Source organism: Oryzias latipes, chromosome 8 (genome assembly GCF_002234675.1).
Source record: "Oryzias latipes chromosome 8, ASM223467v1".
In the NCBI taxonomy this organism is placed as follows: domain Eukaryota; kingdom Metazoa; phylum Chordata; class Actinopteri; order Beloniformes; family Adrianichthyidae; genus Oryzias; species Oryzias latipes.
Genome location: NC_019866.2, coordinates 22,018,387 through 22,039,990, shown reverse-complemented (window position 1 = coordinate 22,039,990; position 21,604 = coordinate 22,018,387). Strand labels below are relative to the sequence as shown.

At 41.3% G+C, this 21,604-nt stretch overlaps 3 protein-coding genes across 3 annotated transcripts; 2 read left to right on the top strand and 1 right to left on the bottom strand.

The window, feature by feature from the left end:
- Positions 1–659: 659 nt before the first annotated feature.
- pglyrp2 (peptidoglycan recognition protein 2) lies at positions 660–4,664 on the bottom strand. The gene is made up of 5 exons (XM_004071841.3): positions 4,533–4,664; positions 2,969–3,796; positions 2,688–2,898; positions 2,325–2,619; positions 660–739 (listed from the first exon to the last, which is right to left on the bottom strand). Exons 1-5 carry the CDS (start codon positions 4,597–4,599, stop codon positions 734–736), a joined length of 1,407 nt encoding a protein of 468 aa, XP_004071889.1. The 5' UTR covers positions 4,600–4,664; the 3' UTR covers positions 660–733.
- Positions 4,665–5,581: 917 nt separating this feature from the next.
- On the top strand, positions 5,582–7,546 carry trappc5 (trafficking protein particle complex 5). The gene is made up of 3 exons (XM_004071840.3): positions 5,582–5,687; positions 6,400–6,672; positions 6,739–7,546. The coding sequence occupies exons 2-3, from the start codon at positions 6,403–6,405 to the stop codon at positions 7,033–7,035; spliced, it is 567 nt and encodes a 188-aa protein (XP_004071888.1). The 5' UTR covers positions 5,582–5,687; positions 6,400–6,402; the 3' UTR covers positions 7,036–7,546.
- A 3,264-nt stretch (positions 7,547–10,810) lies between these two features.
- On the top strand, positions 10,811–20,838 carry LOC101160414 (mucolipin-1). Its single transcript, XM_004071978.4, has 13 exons — positions 10,811–11,046; positions 12,716–12,960; positions 13,054–13,215; positions 13,292–13,448; positions 14,266–14,347; positions 14,429–14,525; positions 16,050–16,149; positions 16,225–16,331; positions 16,416–16,565; positions 16,673–16,774; positions 16,851–16,973; positions 19,019–19,225; positions 19,316–20,838. The coding sequence occupies exons 1-13, from the start codon at positions 10,983–10,985 to the stop codon at positions 19,445–19,447; spliced, it is 1,728 nt and encodes a 575-aa protein (XP_004072026.2). The 5' UTR covers positions 10,811–10,982; the 3' UTR covers positions 19,448–20,838.
- The last annotated feature ends 766 nt before the right edge of the window (positions 20,839–21,604 follow it).

Sequence of the window (21,604 nt, the reverse complement as noted above, 5' to 3'; positions counted from 1 at the left end):
CATCCCCTTGTAAACAAATAGATCCACGTATGTCTTGATTTTTCTCAACTGGAAAGTTCCAATATTGCTCAAAATTTTTGTTGCACCGTTAATGTTAGGTTGGAGGTGTGAGTGGCTGTAAGCTAGTGGAAGAGTGTGTAAACCAGAGGACTGATGGGAAATGGGGGTGGGCTTACTCCGTGCCCCACCCACAACTTAGAAGAGGTGAACTTCTGATGAACCCCTGCTGCTCTACAGAAACTATGTACGAGAAAATAACACATTGTTTTTTTTATTTTGGCTAAAAACGGCATAATCATATTTAAAAGACCACCGTGAAGACTTTTACAATAGATCAAAAGTTGATTGGAGTGCCGCGTAAAGTGCTTGACAAAAGGAGACGCTAGAAGAAAAATCCTACAATTTCTAGATCCAATTTTATTTTATGGATGCATTGATGCACATGAAACATCTAATCACTATCCACATTCTACTATCTACATTAAAGGTAAATTTAAAAAATAAATGTCAGGTAATTAGGGCCTAAAGTAATTTGCAAGGTCATTTTTAAACAAAAATATTTCTCCTGCAAATTTTCCATAACTTAGAAAAGACAGCAGACTTCCATATATCTATGTGAGAAATGTATTTGATAAAAGATAACGCCAACAAACAGCAGATGAGAGGAAGAGCAAGCTTTTATTGTGAAGAAGAATCTTGTTTTGCTTCTTCTTTAGGTTGAAGCGAGTCGCCATCATGGCTGGAAGAAAGAAAACACGTTTTTCAAATTCAACTTTACTTGCAGACCTCTTTTCCTGTTGCAGAACACCCCAAAATGCTTTACATCAAATGAATAAACAATCAAAACAACAGTCAAAATTCTTCATCAAGTCATCTCAACACACAATAACATTTGACAAAAAAAAGCTCCATAAAATCCAAATAGAAAATGAGGAAATGTAAAAGCTAAGCTAAAAAGTTAAGTCTGGAGTTCCCAGGCCCACGGTGCTGGAGTGTGCCCTCGCCGTGGGTTTTTGTTCTACCCCCCAGCAGACCGGCACCTGAGGACCTGGGGGCTCTGGGAGGGTCGTAATCTAGAGGTAAGTCTGATTTCATTATGACGAAAGAAAGTAGGTCAGGAAAACCAAACCTGCGTTTCCACATGTTCTCAAATTGTGTTTGACATGTTTTGTCTGCAGTTTTGTTTATAAAAAGCATAAAATGTCATGGTTTGGGTTTCTATGTATTGGTTTTTGCTTTCCATCTTGTTTCTGTCATGGTTGAGTTCTGTTTCCTGTTTTATTTTGAAAGGTTTACTGTTTTGTCATGGTTTTGAGTTTACTTCCTTTGTACCAATCTCTCCTCATCGTTGTCACCTGTGTACTGTCCCCCCTACCTGACTAAAAAAACCTCAATACTGGATCTAGATAAAATTTATTAGGGCAAAGGAGATGCATAGAACAATAACAGGATAGATATATATGGATAAAAACAGCCACTATTTGTTCTTCCTATAGACAAAGTTAAGATGATTAAATTGTTTTTTGTGTGTTTGTTTAAAATGCTCTTGTAGCATTTTTCTGATGATTGGGGACATTTCTAAACAAGATTAAGCTTAAAATTGCATTTCTGAGTATTTTTTATTCAGTTCCTTGTGAATCAGAAGTGGTTAAAAAGGTGGCGTTTGGAGAAGCTTGTAGGTTTGATGTAGAAACTGCAGGAACCCACAAGCTCCCTGTCTTGATATATTCTAGTGCTCCCGCTTGCAGACACATCGATTCACGTCCATCACACCACTGGTGTCAGGTTGGGGTCGTGAGAGGCTGTAAGCCAGCAGGAGAGAATGTCAACAAATGGATGATGGGAAGCATCAATGGTCCCGCCCACAACTCAGAGGTGAACTTCTACTGAACTCCTGCCGCTCTGCAGAGACTATGTCCCAGAAAGTGACACAGGTTTTTGGATTTTGGCTAAAAACGGCATAATCATAATTGACCCTTGTGCTATCCAAGGCACTTTAACATTGGGAGTGGGGTCATCTAGACCCACTAGACAGTGCGCTGAACCTTTTTCTTCAATCATTTGTGATCTTCACTGGTGTCCATGAATTACATGAAATCCTCTCCACCTTTATCCACCTTTGTCATGGTAGGAATAACACGTCAATGGTCATCTTGACCCCATTGGATAGCACAAGGGTTATAACATCACCAGTGACTCTTTGAAAAGTGATCAAAACATGATTGGAGTGGGACTTTATAGTTATCTGAAATTTCATTTTAGATTGTAGTTTGAAACCTATGAAGAGTTCAGAGGAGGTCCTGCTTGTGGTTCACCGTCCTTACCTGATAGTGTTCCCATGTCGTGATCTCCTTGTAGAAGATGTTCCCGGGGCATTCTGTGCTCACCATCTGTCTGTGCCCCTTCAGGATGTAGGAGGACACAAGTTGCCCACCTGCCACGGCACAGGACGCCAGCTGATCCCTCACCAGTGCCATGGCGTGCTGGCTGGGCAGGGTGGAGGTGTAGTCTCCGATGAAGGAGACGCCGTAGCCCTTGGAGTTGTAGCCCCCGGTGTGGGCCCCCTGCCACTTCCACCCACGGCCCTCGTAGATGTTTCCATCCGAGCCGGCCACGAAGCTTCAGGAACACAGCAGGTGTGTGAGACAGCTGTGGATGAGCTGGTCGTCCTCTCCTGCGCCGCTTACCTGTATCCGATGTCATCCCAGCCGTTGGTTTGCTGGTGGAAGCGCTGCATGGAGCGCATGTCCGCTGAGCACTGCTCAAAGGTCAGGCAGGGTTGGCTCGGGCTGGCGGTGTGGTGGATGAACAGGTAGGTCAGTGGCAGAGACAGCATGGTGGGGGTTCCTATGTAGGGAGCCGCCCCCCACGTACAGCGAGCAATGATGGGGGGGCACTCTGGAGCGCATGGAGAACATCGGTTAGTTTGTTGCAGATTGCCCACATTCCCCCTCCTCTGTTTTCTCACCCATGAAGACGTGGACAAACTCCTTCATGGTCTCCTTCACCGCAGCCATCAGCCGCCTCTTCTGCCGGACCTCCATCTTCACGCGGCCCTCCAGTTTCTCCCGCAGCTCCATGGATTTTGCAACCTGCCGGATCAGCACTGGAGGAGCCACCAGGATTTTGAAGAGCTCCCTGCGGCGACGGCTGATGAGGCGAGGTGCGCCGTCCATTCCTTTGGCGTCCAGCTGGTGGAGGTAGTAGTCTGTGAGGAGGCTGCTGAGCTTCACAGACTCTCCTGCTTTGGCAGAAACTTCTTTTCCCAGAATCACCCCATCCATGCCCCCGTGGACCTGAGCTGCAGTGAGTGTGGATGCTGTGTCCGAGAGCGTGAAAACCTGAGGCGCGGTCAGGTTGTCCCAGCAGCCATCTATTCCAAGAGGCTCGCCGTTCTCAGAACGCCGTCTAATAGAAACGCCAAGATCTCCAGCCAGAGTGAGCTGGTAGAGTCCCGGAACGCGGCCGGGAATCGTGGACAGGAAACCAGCCTCGATGCCCAGGAGTAGCGGACCCACGGCCACCGTCATCCCATCGGGAGCCAGAACCACGCCCTCTTCCCTGGCTCCCTCCAGCACTCGGTGCTGCACAGCCCTCTGAAGGTAACCAGAGAGGTCGGCGTCCAGCTCAGGACCGCTGGAGCCAGCGTCTGGAAGAAAGTGCTGAACGAAGGCGTCATTGAGGTGGGCGGTCCGGCGCAGCATCCTCAGCACCTCCACCGCCTCCAGCTCAGGGTTCTCATCCTCCACCTGCTGCACCGCCTTAATGAAGTCTTTCATGTGGCACGAAAACAAGGCTGGAGACCAAAAAAAATTAAAAACATACAGTAGGAGCATGTTACATGAATCTCTGTTTCCCAGAAACCCTTTCAGCTCAGTTTCAGCATCTCTTGGTAGTAAAGAGCTAGTAAGGGGTGTGGTATCCCTAGGATGCAGAAAACTCAGACAAAGGACAACACATCTGCTTTTTCCATGCTTTTATTTTCTATTAATATATAAAGACTGAGTTCAGTTTACCTGTAAACTTTTAATTTGACAGTTTTCAACTATTTTTAGTTATTCATCATTGTTTTTTTCAATACTGATCACTAAGATTTTTCTATTTGTTCATTTCTGTTCAAATATTTTCATCATCTCTTGAATTTCTGTCAGTGACTAAAAGGTTTTGTAGGATCAGTAATTAGAAATTCTAAAAGTATTTTTATTTCAATAACAAAAAAATAACAGACCAAACCAAAGGAAACATTTACCTTGTTGATTAGTTATTGGTTGCAACTTTAACTCTCCTTCAAAACAAACCTTGAATTATTGGAAAACCTTTTTATTTCCCTTTTAAAACCTGTAATATATACATTTTTAAAAAGGAAAATATCTGCTTTAAGCAATAAAAGTATTAAAAGTCCATTGCATAAACAAAAAATATTTAGAAATGTCTATAATAATCTTTGTCTATACTTTTTATAGGCTGCTTGGTTAATAATTCCACAGAAATGCAATTTACACATTTATGTTGCAACATAAATTTTGGATTACCGTCTGCGTGTGTGCTGACCAACAGCACCAGAACAGCCAGGGTCAGTTTCCAGCCGCCTTCCTTCATCCTGATCCGTGGAGAAACTCTGCTTCAAGCGTGAGGTCCGGTCTTTATCCGCTCATTTATGGGCGTTTATGTGGTTATGTAAAGGCCGCACACGGCCACGCCTGCTGTTCATCCGTGTGCGCCCGCCTGAGCCATGTGGGAAGCCGGCACCTGCAGTATGAGAAGTCAAGGTCCTCCTCTGTGACGGACATTTTCAAAAAATTCCAGACTTCTGTAAACATCCAGACATGCTTGTGTCAGCAATAATCAAATTTGATACCCTGGGAGAAAAGTGGCATCCTCTGTGCAACCTGAGGACACTCTTCTGAAAAGCAAGTCTGCACAATAATCAGAAAATCATCAGACAGGCTGCAAAAATGAGGAAATCCCAAAACTATATGAATTATGCAAACTGAAGATTTCCACACGTCCAGGTACAGTTTGCAACTCTGCACATTTATGCAGATGCTGTTGTTGTGTGCAAAGACTAGATGTTCTACAAAAGCATGTTGCAGTCGGTACCCCTGAGGATATACTCTATATGTGATACGGAAAATCCACTGCAGAAGGTAAAGCATGCAAAAAGGAAAGGCTGTAATATTTCACAACAGGAAGTTCATATGGGGAAGAAAACTAAAAAAAAATATGTTTAGGAGATTGAAAATATTAGCTTAAAGTACAGTATAAAAAACAAGCTGGAAGAGTGCTGGAGTAACAAAACAAATCATTCATTTGTGCTTTTTCCATGTCCAGTTTTTACAGCAGACATTCTAAAAAAAAAAACACTGATTAATGGTTAAATGTGCACTTGCAGCTTCCTTTTACAAAGTTCAATTTTCCTTCTGCAAACATTTTGGTTTTCTTTATAAGGAAATAAGGCATTTTATATTAACATACATTAAAAATAATAATTTGATAACAAATAAAAAAACTACCAAATAAGCACTTAATAACTGCAACTATTGCAATTAAAGAATAGAAAGGGGAAATCAACACAAGCACTGGGGCCTCCGCTCCGCTAGGGGGCGATATCATAATTTACAAATATTAACATCCGTCAGGACACAATTGAAAAAGCCGACGACAAGCTACACTGAAGCCTTAACAAGGTGTGTTTTTTGAAAGTTATTGTATAAAAATATAGTATTATTTATCTTTTGCTGTGAATAGCGCGCGTCTTTGCTTTGCCTTTAGCCTTTTGGCCGATCGAACTTGAGGAACCGGGCTAAGATTTGTTGCTACTTGGCTAGCTTACCGAGACTGTCGCCTACGATCATTTAATTGTTTTGATATGGAAAACTGGTAGAATTTACTATTTTTCAAAGTTAAAACGTTTCAGAGAAGTTTAACACGTCTTGACGGGGCCGAAAGTTGCTGCTAAATCTGGCGGATTGTGATATTTTTCGTGCCAAGCTTGAACAGAACAGACACATAGCAGCCTTTAGTTCATTCATCCTAGTGAACTGAGACCCCGACAGCCCACCTGGACGATTTAAAGCTTGTCCTCGCTTTATTTTGAAACATTTAAGTGACTCACTAACTAACACACGCAATCCAAATTGTATTTGTGTGTTAGTCAGCTCCGACAATCATCAGCTGTTCCTAGTATATCTCTTCCTGTTTTTAACAACGTTGCTGAGGCTCTTTTAATTAATATTTGCTTTTAAGTATCACATTTTACAAAAGTTGCGAGATTTTTCTAAGCAAAATGAGCATTTATGTTGCATCTTTAACTTTAAAGGAATCAATTGAAATGTAATCACTATTATTCCTAGTCTTCTACTTAATAGAGACGATAACCTCACGTAAACTGATTTACAGAAAATGGACACGCGGTTTACTCGAGGGAAATCCACCATCCTGGAGCGAGCCCTGACCCGACCCAAGACGGAGGTGAGCCTGAGCACCTTCGCCCTGCTCTTCTCAGAGATGGTCCAGTACTGTCAGAGCCGGGTGTACTCGGTGTCCGAGCTGCAGACCCGGCTCTCTGAGATGGGTCAGAGCGTTGGAGCCAGCATGCTGGACGTCCTGGTGCTGAGAGAGAAGAACGGGAAGAGGGAGACCAAAGTCCTCAACATGCTGCTCTTCATTAAGGTGAGCAGAACTCAAGCGCTGGCTCGATTTGAGTCGATCTGCGAGCTGAACGTCTTTTTGCCTCAGGTGAACGTCTGGAGGTCCCTGTTCGGTAAGGAGGCAGATAAGCTGGAGCAAGCCAACGACGATGACAAGACCTACTACATTATTGAGAAAGATCCGCTCATCAACACGTACATCTCGGTTCCCAAGGAGAACAGCAGCTTGAACTGTGCTGCCTTCACAGCGGGCATCGTGGAGGCCATCCTCACACACAGCGGCTTCCCCGCTAAAGTCACTGCTCACTGGCACAAAGGCACCACCCTGATGATCAAGTTCAACGAGGCTGTAATAGTCAGGGACAAGGCTTTGGATGGCAGATAAGAGCGACTGTGTGTGTGTGATGAGCTGATGTGGGATGAAGAGGAACCTAGATTATTTATGGTGTGTGACTCTGCGAATGAATGAATGGATGTCGATGTTTCACTGAAACTCATGTAGAACAAACAAAAAAAGCACTCGTGGGTCATGTCTAGCCTGATATCTTCCGTGATGGCATGAACCCTTTTTGACTCACCCATGTTCCATAAAATATAAATATTAAATAAATAAAAATTCATTTCTAAGATTCTGAACATTCAAGATTTAAACTTGACAATCTATTTGGCTAAAAATGAGAGCCAAGGGGGGAAAAACCCTTCTTGACAAAGTAAAGAGCTAAAGTTGAACAGAAAATGTCATTTATTTCATTTCAGTCAAATGTTTTTTGGACATCCAGAGTTTTTATTTTTTGTTTTCATTCCATTTTTTTTTGTTATAAATGTGAAGCATGTCTTATTGGGTTTGAGTTTAAATTCCTGGAATAAAACACTTTTACTAGTTGTCATTGTCAAAAGTTTCCACATTTTCTCACTGACAGGCACAGCAGTGGAGAAGTCAAGGGCCCAGGATGCTTTTCTGTATATTAGAAATGCAGACGTCTGACAGATACGATTGAGTCGTAAAACAGAGTATAGAAAATTTAAAAAAAAATATTAAAGTGGTGCAAACTTCTATCTGCATCTTAAAAAAAGATTCAGTTGATTCAATTCAGCTCCTTTTTAATTTGACAAAGTTTGTAAAATGCTGGAGAACAGGTCAACCATCACAAACAGGAAATAGTAGAACATTGTTATAATGAAAGAATGTGCAAAAATTCATACAGTTTTCTTTTTTAATTAAATGCTCAAACCAATTCATGTAAAAAAATAAATACACCTTTAATAACTCTGGCCAAGTGATAACCGTTTTGTCTTTAGGGGTTTATTTCTTACTGAGCATCTGCACCAAAGCAAATGATTAAAAAGTTTTATTAAGTGAAACGGCCAGTGAGGCGACTCAGGAATGGCCTGAATAATGTCTGGGTTATCAACATCTATGCCCTGCTGCTCATTAGAAACTGTCCAGAAGAGATGAAAAAGAAAACCTGCAAACTCCACACAGAAAGGTCCCACATTGATGTTCTGCTTCAGGTTCCCCAGCCAGGAGATCCTGAACCAGGGACCTTCTTGCTGTGAGGCAAGAGTGCTAACCACTGCACCACCGTGCAGCCCACAAATGTGATTATCTAAGAAAAGAAAAAACAACAACAAAGATCCAGGAAAATCAGCAAGATGGCTCCAAGTGATGGCGTGCTCATGAAAAACCTCAAGCAGCAGAAACCTGAAGGGGGGGGGGGGGGGGGGGGGGGGGGGGGGGGGGGTATGTCCCACAGCTGATCCCAACTGCAGCTGATCAAAGAAAGACGCCACAGCGATACAAATCACGGCAGCACAGGATCAGTAGAGATCAGAATCCACCTCACCGGGCAGGACTCCAGCTGCAGGCTGTGCAAACACGCTCCTGGGACAATTCCAGCACGATGCAGGCTGAGCGTACACGGAACGCCACAACCAAATGGACGAAAAAGTGTACAGAAACATCTGTGTCGAGTGTGGAATGGAGAAGTCCAGATGGAAAACACCACAGAAAGAAGCTGGGATGTTGAACCATCTGGATGAATAAAAATGTGGAATTTTATTTACCCAATAGAGCCAAATGAGTAATACATTTGCTGATTGGGCCATTGATGGGTCAACTAAACAAAATAGACAATACTTAACATCAAACATTACACAAAAAATACTATAAGCTGACTTAAATAACACAAAACAATCAAATTAAAGTGACCGGATCAAACTATTGACATTTGATTTGATTTGAAATGGTTTATTTCAAGCAATTAAGTAGAAATAATACACCAAAGCAATATAATCATCAGTTGTACATTCATAAAGTAACTAATCAAATGTATGATAATTAGACATATTAATAAATATTGCTTGAAAGGGAGTGGAAGGAAGCAAATTTATATACCGTATTTTCCGGACTATAAGTCGCCCTTTTTTCATAGTTTGGCAAGGGGTGCGACTTATACTCCGCAGCGACTTATTAGAAATAAATTGAAATAAATACATTGTTAACCCTCCTGTTATGTTCATTTGTGAGGAACAGAGATGATGTTCCTGGGTCAATTTGATGTATGAGGTATGTTAAGTGTTAAGAGTATGTTAAGTGACTCAGAGAATCAGCAAACTTTTTTTTACAGTAAGATTTTGAAGGCTAACAACAAAATATTCTATTTTCCAATGATTTCATAGATTCAGAAATGCAATAAAAATGACAACTGTTTCTACAAATACAGGATGAAAACAGAGTATTAGTTGGCCAATGATGCTTCATGAAAAGAATAAATAAATAAGTTTGAGAAAAGATTACTGTGAAATTATTAGATAAACAGTCTGCTATGATTGTGTCATTTAAGGTTGTGAAAGTTAAAATGCGACTTATAGTCCAGTGCGACTTATATGTGTTTTTTTCTACTTTATAATGCATTTTTGGGCTGGTGCGACTTATACTCCGGTGCGACTTATAGTCCGGAAAATCCCACCCCGTTATACTATAACCATTTTATTACATGATTTATCAATATCCGGTTCCCAGTTTTTATCAGACAGAATTAAAAATCAGAAGGTATCGATAAAGCACATGACAAAGATGAATTACTTAATTATTATGTAAATAATAACTATTTTAGAAATCAACATGGCAAATGCAGATCAGTCATCTAAAATATATGCAGATTAAGTTACTTATAAAAGTCATTCATATGAATAAAACATAATACTATATCTGTAAAATAGACACAACACTGTTTCAGGAATTTTCATAACAAAATTTCATCAAGCATCAAAAGTTAAAAACGTGCAAAATTATGCTACATTAGGAAAGATTTTTGAATCAATTTATAAATTTTTGGAGCAAGTGAAGTACTATCATTAAACATTGATCAATTTAACCATTTTCAATAAGTGATTAATCATTTATTTTACTTTTTTATATACATTTTTTTCTTTTTTTATATATATTAAAGTAATGCTGTAAGGGAAAAAATAAAAGGGTCCATTATCTGTCGATTGTCCAATAACTGGAGTTAACTACACAATACAACAAAATGTTGTCTCAAACAAATATACACATAAATCGTTAATTTAACTAACTGTCCCCTTCGTCACTCCTTTTATCCTTCTGAAAGCTCCCATACCGCCTTAAAAGTCTGGGACACAGGCTCCCCAAACAGAGATATTATGGCCTTTATGACATTTTTGTTCATTTTCCTGGCACAAGTGAAAATTTATCCATTGCACATAGTGGGTAGCCAATGTTTGATATTCTGTATGTGCAATATTTGTTCATAAAGTTTATTTTTTAAAAGAAAAAGAAAAGAACAGGCATCACAGAAACATGGATGGGGCCCACAAACAGAAGCAGCAACATCCTTGATGCAGACAGCTGCACTGGGGACTCAATTGAGCACTTAAAAAATAGGTTAGTAAATATATGGATTAAAAATTGAGGTAAAATAAGCTAGATTTAATGCAAAAACAAACATAAATAAATAAATGCCAAACATCTGTAATATTTTAAGGTGGAGGAATTATTGTGAAGATTATGTGAACACTGTGCCAGCAACATAAAAAGATTTAAAACAAAGTTTAATGAGTTTTTGTTGTGTTTTATTACCCATTACTAGCAGGGTGAATCTTCCGCAGCGTGTCAGGATCAGTGCGGTCACGTGACTCACGTGTCACGTGGCTTTAAGGAAGTGGCTGTGTTTACCTCCAACCTGCAGTATCGTCGTCTCCACTGCGACACCTAGACCGCAGCTTTTTTACATTTGATCTCGATTAATTTTATTCCACCGAGGGCGTTTGGAAGATGAAGTCGTCTTTTTCGCCGTTTTGGTCCCGGTAATGGCCCCGTTCAGTCCCGCTATGGCGTCTTCGAGCTACACCTGCGGCCAGGACGAAGCCTCAGGTCAGTGAAGGCAGCAGCAGACAGCGTCATTGTGTCATCCTGGTTCTTCAAGCAAAAACATTTAATTCTAATCAAAAAGAGAGAAAGAGAATACTCGAGTGACAACGGGGCTCCTAATTACTCAAGTAAAAAAAGTAACGAGTGTAATGATTACTCAAATGAGGCGCTATTTCTTTATAATACAATAAGATCAACCTAAATAAAAATATAAATCTCCTCATTGGCATCTCTAAGGATGTAAGTGATGCCTGATAGACAATAGTAAAAAACAAAAAAATGAGACATTAATTCAGGTTAAAGTAATCATTAAATGAGCCTCAGGATTACAGTCTTTTAAATTTTACTGTAATAAATTTAGATTTGGTTTATTTTAAGCAATCTAAACCAAATATGAAACAATTGTACGGTGGCCCTGAATTACCAATTACAATTGAAGAGGCGAAACAAAAAAATGGAAAACATCAGAAATCAAAACAAAAACCCAGAAAAACCACAACACGATTGCTAAAACATGAAATGAAATAAAAATTTGGGAAACAGAAGTAATTTCCAGAAATCAAAATGAAACCGAGGCGGAGCTAATATTGGCCCCTCTTCCCCTAATTCTTAAGTCAATATTAGTATATTTTTTTTCTTTTTCTGGAAGCTACTTCCAGCAATTTTCTGTTTTCTGTTTCATTTTTATTTTCTTTCTATCATGTTTTGGTTTCTGGAATTTTCTTTGCTCATTTCTAAAATGTTAATGAATCAAAACATTGTATTTTTTAATTGATTTGCTTTTTAATTATCGTGATCTTTAAAATGTTTTTGCATTGAGTGATTTGTTGGTGGGATTTGAACTTCAGGGCCACCATACAAACAAGAGCAATGCACATCTGTACATAGACATATAAAATTAAGATGATTCGTCATTTGATGGGGGAGAAACATTGAAGTTAAAGAGATTTTATTTTATTTTTTACAAACATTTCATATTCTGGTTAATAACTTCAAATTAATAACATCACATTGTTCCAGAAATCCGTATTCATTAGAAAACGCAGTGCTTTGTAATTGTTATTAGAAAAGATTATTACAATATTTCTGAAATTTAGGTCAGTAACCCAAATCATTTTTTATCATTCACCTCAAGGAAAAAAAGACATTTTTAAATAATTGAACGATTTGCTCTTCCTCTAAAGAAATTTTATTTTTATATATATATATATATTTTGGAGGTGATTGCCAATATGTATAAATGTACAGTTCTTTATATATTTGTTTGAAGCAAATTATTTATGAGACAGAGACTGAAATCTGCCTGTAAAGTTCAAACTGGTCAATATCCATGAGCAAAGTAAGTAAGTATAGTAAATTAAATATTATTTCCTTTTTCCTACCTTTGTTATTGTTCTATAAATACTTTAGTACTATATATTTTCATTCTAAACAACAAACAGAACAAGGACAGGGAAAACACAGGCATCCATTTCCATGGTGACTGCCACATTTCACTTTTTTATTCCGTTGCCATGGTAACGGACCGGTATAGATGCTGATCTAGCCTCTCAACTAATCGATGCTTTTACTTTGAAAAATAAGTGATTGGCATTTTAATGAATTATTTCTCCCCCACTCTTTATATTCGCTGATCCCAAAGTGATTTAAATCTTTTTGGGGTTTTGTTTAGAGAAAGATCGACTCCTCTCCTCTCCAACCACCTATGGGTCCCGGGATCCGTCTAAAAGGGGGAGCCTGCGTCCCAGCAGCCTCCACCAGCAGCAGCGACAAGACGAGGGAGAGGAAGAGGAGGAAGCCCTGAGGAGGAAACTGAAGTACTTCTTCATGAGCCCGTGTGACAAGTATCACGCTAAGGGCCGCAAGCCGTTCAAGCTGGGCCTGCAGCTGCTGAAAATCCTCATTGTGACTGTACAGGTGGGCGGAGCTCCGTCATATATCCACTCATAGGGGGGTGTTCCTGCATGCTGCAGTATGTGGTTCCTGCTTTTTTCCTGCTTTGGTTCCCAGTTGGTGATGTTTGGCCTGAGCAACCAGATGGTCGTGACCTTCAAAGAGGAAAACACGGCAACCTTTAAGCACCTTTTCCTGAAGGACTACCAGGACAACGTCCCACAGGCTGTCCACACGCAGGCCGAGCTCCACGACCACATCAACTACACCTTAGAGCGGGTACGCCTGCGTGTCATCTGCCATAGAAACATTCTCTTTGCTTCAGTTGATCTCTTTATTTGGTTTGTTTCCTCAGTACTTGGCTCTGCCGGAGATCGCTCTGGGTCGTTACGCTTATGTGACGGGGGTCGGCGTCAGAGGCAGCGCCCTCTCCCTCTGCCAGCGGTACTTCAGGAGAGGCAGCATCGAGCCGGTCAACGACACCTTTGACATCGACCCACATGTTCTCACAGGTCGGAGCATTTCTTTTATCCATTGTCAGTGTGCATTTTGGACGCTAAAGCTTAGAGCTTTCCCACTGGTCCAGGTCAAAAAGAAGTTTCTGCTGTTAATTAGAAACTTTAGAGAGTAACCTCGCCCCCACTTCCCATCATCATTTCCCACACTGACAATAAAGTCGACCCTCACACCCCCAACCTCACATTAGCGGGGCAACAAACACGGCGAGCAGTATTAGAGCTATCCAGCCGTACGGTTTAGATCCAGGTTCCAGCTCAGACGAGGAAAACAAAGACGATCATGGATCTATTTGTCTGCAAGTGGATGCATCAGAGTGGAGCAGGGACCTTGTTGCTTGCCGTAGTAGTTTCTCCACCAGAACTACAAGCCTTTTCTAGGAGGCAATTTTGTTTCGTCTGCTCCTGATTCACAATGATTTAAATAAAGACAAACTCAGAAATACAATTTTAAACTTAATTTTCTTAGTATTTGTCCCCCATCATAAGAAAAATGCCACAAGAACACGTTAAAAACACCATTTTCCTTGTCTTTAAGGACCTAACATTCATCTCTGATTGAGCTGGAAACATTTAAGCCCTCATGTTTATTTTTAGCTTCTTTTTTTTTAGCAGCAGCGTGTCATTTTGGGAAAGGAAATATTTGCGTGCACCTGCTGGTTTGGCGGAGATGCTCTGCTCCAAAACAGAGTTTTGCAGATGTTTCCAAGAAGGTGATTCTGCAGTGGGACGTGATCAAGGACAAGCAGGAATAACGTGAAAAAGTCTTCGGAGTCTTACTTCCTCACATATTTTCTGTTTTTTTGTTCCCCAGATTGCCTTGGAGTGAATCCGACCACAGAAGATTCCACTCCGGAAAACGGTGACCTTCATAACTTCACCCTTCATTTTTCCAAGTTAGATTTCCTTTGAATTCCAAGATTCTTCTGAGATTCCTCTGTGAATCTCCGCTGATCTGTTGTTGATGTTTCCTCCAGGTTGATCAACGTGACCATGGACTTCCAGCTGAAGGCCATCAACGTTCAGACCATCCTGAACAATGAAATCCCAGACTGCTACACCTTCGCCATCACTGTGAGCTGCTTTTCCCTCTTATTTAAAGCCTTTTCTGCTACAAAAAATGTTACAGAAACAGATCATCAAAGGAAATCTGTCAAACATCCATCCATCCATCCAGCCATCCTTCTATCCATCCATCCATCCATCCATCCATCCGTCCAGCCGTCATTCTGTCCGTCCTTCTGTCCGTCCATCCATCCATCCATCCATCCATCTATCCATCCATCTTCTACTCATCCAGGACTGGGTGTCAGGTTCAGTAGTCTAAGCAAAGATGCCCAGACTTCCCTCTCCCAGCCACTTTCTCCAGCTCTTCTCGGAGGTTCTTCCCATGCAAGGCCATAGTCGTAGTCTCTCCAGCGTGTCCTGGCTCTTCCCCGGGGCCTCCGCCCAATGGGACATGCCCGAAACACCTCCCCAAGGAGGCGTCCAGGTGACCCAGCCACCCTACGGAGGACGCTCAGTTCAGCCTCTTGTATTCAGGACCTTGTTCTTTCGGCCATGAAAGAAATGTTCTGACGGCATTGTGTCAGGCCTGGGTTTTTCAGGCAGAGTTGGGTCTTTTTCTAGTCCTCGCTCCGTTTCTGAGACGTCTGTGGTGAGGATGCAGGTGAAAAGAGATGGCGCTTCCAAGGAGACCATTTATTACATCTTGGCGCGTTGCATTGTGCTGATAAAGTTTTCTGTGTTGTTGGTCCAGTTTCTTTCTTACCAACAAGGTAGATGTTTGGTTAAATTAGAAGCCATACTGAATACTGTTATTTTTTTTTAATTTATAGTAGGCCTGCACAATATACCGCAAATTTATCGTTATCGCAATATCCAGCTCTGCAATATGCATATCGCAAAAGACGGCGAATATCGCAATAAATCGCAAACCCAAAATGTGTTAAAACAATCTTCTAGCAGCTTGAAGCATTTAACGAATCAAATAAATCCCTTTATGCTTTGACCAATCAGATGGACGCCTTCCCATTGTTGACCAATCAGATGGAGGCCTATTATGTTAACCCTGGTCCTGAAGAGCCTCAACCCTGCCCGTTTTCCAGCTCTCCTTAACCAGCTTGCTGTTGATTGGCTGACTCAAGTGATTTCACATCCTGATTGACTGAACACACCTGATTTTGGTTATCATTATCGAGCAGTCTAGGGAGAATTGGAAAACAGACAGGGTTGAGGCTCTTGAGGACCAGGGTTAGCCACCCTGACGTTTGTCCCCCATGTCGATGAGGGTCATTTGGAGTATAATTTTTAAACTGTTGCAATGAAATGGGAATGATGTTTTTGTTTATTTTTCTATTTGTTTATTTACCGCAAATTTATCGTTATCGCAATATTGATCACTAATATCGCATATCGCAAGTTTTCCTCATATCGTGCAGCCCTAATTTATAGAGTTTCTAATGCACATTTTATATTTAAGGAAAAAGTATTTTCGAGCAAAACTCTTACTTTGAAAACTCAAGTCTAACTTTTTTGGATTTGTGACAGATGTATAGCACTAATCATGCATTTTTTGTCGTTGGTTTTTTTGGTCAGATTCTCATGGACAACAAAGCACACAGCGGGAGAGTTGGGATCTCTCTCCACAACCGGGCGACCATCCAGGAGTGTAAGGACCCCAACGTGTCCGGACACGGTGAGTCCTGCGGGAACCGGTTGGGCCCAAATTCCGTCACGTGACGTCATTCCTCGTCTTTTCTCCTCCCGTCAGCGGAAAGCTACGCGCGGGAGTTATTTGACTGCCTGGTGGTGGTCGTGTGCGTGTTGTCGCTGCTGCTGTGCGGCCGCTCCGTCCTCAGAGGAATCCTCCTTCAACACGTGAGCGAAGCGGGCCGAGCTCTCCTCCGTTTGCTCCGCCGCGCCTGTCAGGCACCTGAACATCCGCTTCCTCTTCCTGTCCAGGAGTATGTGCAGTTTTTCAAGCACAAACTTGCTCGGGGAGTGAGCTGGGGAGACAGGATGGAGTTCATCAACGGCTGGTACATCCTGCTGATCATCAGCGACATGTTCACCATCATCGGGAGCTTCATCAAGATTGGAATAGAGTCTAAGGTAACAATCTCTGCCAGTAGGAGAGGTTGTTGGTTCCTAGAGATACACAAAAATAGCATCTGTTCTTCTAGAAAATGGAAATAACAAGTCTCATATTTGAATTTCAGACTCTGTCCTCCTATGATGTGTGTGGGATTCTGTTGGGAACCTCCACCCTCCTGGTGTGGGTGGGAGTCATCCGCTACCTCAGCTTCTTTCAGAAGTACAACGTATGTGGAACCCTCATTGTGTTCTGTGGTAGAGAGAGCCCCTCATCCCAGCCCATGTCTCTGCGTTTCATCTCAGATCTTGATTGTGACTCTGCGGGCTGCGTTCCCCAACGTCATCCGCTTCTGCTGCTGCGTGGCTGCCATTTATTTAGGATACTGCTTCTGTGGGTGGATTGTGCTCGGCCCGTATCACACAAAGGTACCACTGGCATCACTAAAGACCAACTCCAATGAAAACTGTGTTTTGGGTGTTTTTAACATGTTCTTGTGGCATATTTGGAGAACAATTAAGCTTAAAATGTTACATTTTTAGTATTTTTTTTAATTCAAATTGTTGTGCATCAGGAGCAGACAAATGTTTGATAAAGATCATATTTGTGACGAAGGACATACACTGAAACGGCCACAAGCTGATCCACTCCATTCCGATTAGAGGTGTAATGATTCGTTTTAACATGGATTCGTAGTCTGTGGTTGCTGATCGGATTAGTCAATATTGGTTCATTTTGAACAATTCGATTCGCTGACTTAAAATGGATCCAGGACATCTTCAGGCAAAACTTCAACCAGTGGGACTCAGAGAGAAACACCTGGATACTGAACAGGTAAAGTCTTCCAGAGTCCTTGTGTTTCTTGCAAGATAATCAGGTGTAAATTAAATATACAAACAAGTAAACAAGAATGAATGTCAAATCCATTCACATTTTAGATTCCTAAAGTTCAGCCCACTGTTATTTTTCCACATAAACTGAAGATTATTAGAACCTTCTAGCACACTGTATGGTCACATGTCTGCAAAATTCAAAGTGTGTCCACACATTAAAGAGTAGCTGCGTCTCCATTGACAATGAAATTCCGCAAATTGGATTTGTGATAATAAATTCGACTAATGGAAACCTAAAAATTTCGGGGGGAAAACTCGCATTTATCGGAAAAAAATTGCTTGGGCTTGGAGGATTTGGTTTTTGAAGAAATTGACACATTTCGCAAAACTGCAATGGAAACACTTTTTTCAAATTAAATGAGTGACGTGACCAACAACTGGATGGCGATGCGCCTCTTGGTAGGAACTGGCGGCCTTGGGCGCTGCACAGCGGGCGCCACCAGAAGATCCCACAGCGTCACACAGCTCATCAAAAGCTGAGCGTGTCATGTGGAAGTGTTGAATCCACAGCTCCTCTGGAAAATCAGCAACCACCATTTTCCAAAATGGCTTCATCCGTAGCCCCTCCTACTTGTAAGGAGCTCGCCGCTCCATGGCCGAAAAAAGACGCAGACGTCTCCTGTGAAAGATGATGGTGATGATGAGCGCTAGGGCCGTGGCAGACATTTGAATGTAACGGCTGTCAATCAAAGTTTTGTTCACATCCGCCACCATGTTTTTTAAAAGACTTATTGCGTGAGTTGGTTTGTGTTTATTTGCGTCAATATGGGGGCGGCCGTGGTGCAGCGGTAGGGCGGCCCACCCATGATCGTAAGATTGCAGGTTCAATTCCCACCCATGCGTCAAAGTGTCCATGGGCAAGACACCGAACCCCACCCTGCCTCTGGTGGAATGTTGGCACCAGTGTGTGAATGTGTGTGTAGAAAAGCATTATATTAGTATATACCATTTACCATTATTAGGATTAACTACAAAATTGTGTTTTTTCAACATTTCTAGAATTTTTAAAAAAGTTTTGCACATATGTGTGATGGAAATGCTGCTTCTAATGAAGACTTGATCATTTTTTGCTGCCATGACGTGTGTGTTGTCCAATAGTATCGATTCATTTTATTTTGAAACGATTTTATTATGGAATTCGATTAACAATTTGCCTCAGACATCGATCATACATCCTTATTTTTTTTCCTCTGCTGTTTTTTTTTTAGCCTTTTGCAAACCAGCTGTTCACTTTATATACACATGATTCATTTTGTGCACTTGAAATAAATAATTTGGACTTTTAAGGTTCAGAAATAATTCATATATATAATGATTCTATTGAAATCACTTCCCTGGAGATGCGCTAATTTTGCTTCCCAGAAGAACTTTTTTCACTACTCAATTATAAACGATCAGAATTATATATTTTTGTGGCTGTTTTAGCAAATGCAACAGTTTAAGGATGGATTCAGAGGTATTTTCTTTCATTTTCTTATTTTTATAGTAATGCTTTGTCATGTAATGCTATTGAGACTTTCTGTTAGCGTATGAAACAGCGTAGCTCCATCACGATGAGTGAGGGGATTTTCTGCCCACAGTTCCGCTCCCTGTCCACGGTGTCAGAGTGCCTGTTCTCGCTCATCAACGGGGATGACATGTTTGTGACGTTCGCCGAGATGGAGCAAAGCAGCTCGCTGGTGTGGGTCTTCAGCCAGCTCTACCTTTACACCTTCATCTCCCTCTTCATCTACATGGTGCTATCGCTCTTCATCGCGCTCATCACCGGCGCGTACGACACCATCATGGTACGTCCTTTGGTTCCAAGTGGTCGTGATTGTTGAGCCTCCTGGGCAGCTCGACAGAGAAGGCTCTGACCTTTGTCACCTTTGTCACAGGCTCAATCCCAGGAGCAGGTTCGCATCACCGATCTGCACGCATTCATCGCACAATGCACAGACACACCCTGTTCTGGCAAATTCCGGGGGCCTGAGGAGCCGTCTTGCTCCTTCCTCTGCTGCTGTGAGTGAGGATTAGGAGGAGGAGGAGGAGGAGGTTGAAGCAGCGTTTTCCAGACACTGAGCAGGGACCGTAAGGAGCGCCTGAAGAGGGGACTGACCTTGGACCACCATGTCCTCTGGTCTGTGAATTTTGTCTTTACATTTGTGCTGGGAGGGCGGAGTCAAAGGCCCAATTACCTGCCTCAGCTTTTGTACTGTATGAATAATTCATGTGGTGTCTCTTCACTGTTAGACGGTTGGAGCAGGGATGACCAGTAAGCAGACACTCCACTGAGACTCCGGGTCTCTACACTTTAGTTTTACTCATTTGTGCAGCTTTTCATGTGTGCCTGTCAGTGATGTAAATAATGCAGAGAACCCTGATCTAACAGCAGTCTTCAGAGTCAGGCAGGCAGGAAAGAAGAGAGCGATATCTGGAGCTCTGGAGTGCATTCGCTCGAGCAGCCTTTCCATTCAAGGCCGCTCCTCCTCTTGTGTTCAGTTTGCCGGCTCTTCATCCTCTTTGTTCCCTTCATCCCGCGGCTGGAAGGAGACGACGGCTGCACACGGAAGGACGAGTCCCGGAGCCAACTGTTCATTTGGTCATGAATATTTATGGTGGAGAGGATTCTAACCGACACCCATGAGGAGTATAGTTGTACTGGAAGGCAAACTTATGTGTTTGTGAGTCACACAATATTCTGGAGTGTAATCACACAGAAAACGGCCTGTTTCTGCAGAAAAAACATTCTGAAAATCAACCTGAAAGGCTGAAAATCATTTTAGATTCATTTTTATGAGAAATACAAATATTGCATGTTTTCAGATGATCTCATGATGTTAGGATTTAACTTACTGTATGTCCTGAATTATTATGCTGAAAATATTGTCCAGTATTTGCATTTTGGCTGTGCTTTGTATTTATAGTTCAGTGCACTGACATTTAGGAGGAATTACAAAGGGTAATTTATTTATTTTAGCTGACAAATGTAGGATTTTGTCTGATGTTGTTCCAGTTGTCTTTAAAATAGGATTTTAATTTTCTTTTATGCTAAAAGACTTTGTGTTCTTTAAGGCCGTCTGTGTTTACATTGTATAAAAGGAGACACGTTCTTTTTATTTATAACCACTTATTTATTTTTCTTTCATGTAAAAGTCTTGTGCAGATTCCTTTGCATTTGATTTTCGAAATCTTACATATAGGGACGCAATAAAAATGTTGGAAAGAACCACCTCTTTGGTTGCTAATATTAAAGTTTTTTTCACTTGAATATTATCTTTTTTTTTGCACTTCCTTGTTTTTCTCTGTCATTTTGAAAATCAACCTAAAAGGGAAGTAAGTGGGGAGTTTTTACAGCTCTGTATGCTATTTTCTGGTCTAAAGAATGCACCTAAATAAACTTTTAAAGCACTAAAAGTGATAATGTTGCTCTGCTTGTGTTTGATAACATTTTAGTTCAACTTTGGTATATTATGAATATTTTCTGCTTTCGTTTTCTGCTTTCTTGGCAAAAATTTCAATCAAAATAGAGAAAATTTAAAACAAAAATATTTGCCATTTTTATCATTTAGTATAAACTAAATTCAAAAAGCAGATCTGTGGTTAGAAAAGTTCCCCAAATTTAGGAAATGTATGAAAAGATGTGCAAATTAAAGTGAATACCTCTGAAGTTCTGCTAACTTTTCTTTAAAATGTGTAAAAACCTATCTACCCTGCAGAGGTTGTTTGTAAAAATGTTTGTTTTACAACATTGACTGTATGTGAGGACTGGACTAAGTGACTCCCCGCCCCCTGGCGTTCCAAACAGGAAGTACCTGCTGGTTCCAAAAAGCCAAAATCCCATAGACTTCTGTAGAGAAATAAACAGCTGTTACTCAGTCATTCTATTTCTCAAAATTGCAATTCTTACTGATACATTTTCTTTTAACTTCATAATCCTAATATTTTTCATGCTACTTTTCCGTATTTCGTATTGTTAACCAACCATTCGGATGTCTCAATAAAAGCAGGGGGTCTTGCATTGATAGGTCACAACGTTTGACAGATTATCCAGAGCCCGCTTAGAAATGGTTGGGGTGTGAACTTCTAAAAAGCTCGCTCCTGACTGGAGAGAGTGGTTGTCATAGAAACGTACAGACTCTGACCTATTCGGACCAATCGCTGCTAACTGACGTCCTCTGGCTCCA

Coding starts and splice junctions, on each gene's coding strand:
- trappc5 (XM_004071840.3), top strand. CDS start 6,403: ATGGACACGCGGTTTACTCGAGGGAAATCCACCATCCTGGAGCGAGCC. Junction 6,673..6,738: donor ACATGCTGCTCTTCATTAAG/GTGAGCAGAACT, acceptor TTTTTGCCTCAG/GTGAACGTCTGGAGGTCCCT.
- pglyrp2 (XM_004071841.3), bottom strand. CDS start 4,599: ATGAAGGAAGGCGGCTGGAAACTGACCCTGGCTGTTCTGGTGCTGTTG. Junction 2,899..2,968: donor GTTTGTCCACGTCTTCATGG/GTGAGAAAACAG, acceptor CATGCGCTCCAG/AGTGCCCCCCCATCATTGCT. Junction 2,620..2,687: donor TGGGATGACATCGGATACAG/GTAAGCGGCGCA, acceptor GTGTTCCTGAAG/CTTCGTGGCCGGCTCGGATG.
- LOC101160414 (XM_004071978.4), top strand. CDS start 10,983: ATGGCCCCGTTCAGTCCCGCTATGGCGTCTTCGAGCTACACCTGCGGC. Junction 12,961..13,053: donor TCCTCATTGTGACTGTACAG/GTGGGCGGAGCT, acceptor TTTGGTTCCCAG/TTGGTGATGTTTGGCCTGAG. Junction 14,348..14,428: donor TTCACCCTTCATTTTTCCAA/GTTAGATTTCCT, acceptor TGTTTCCTCCAG/GTTGATCAACGTGACCATGG.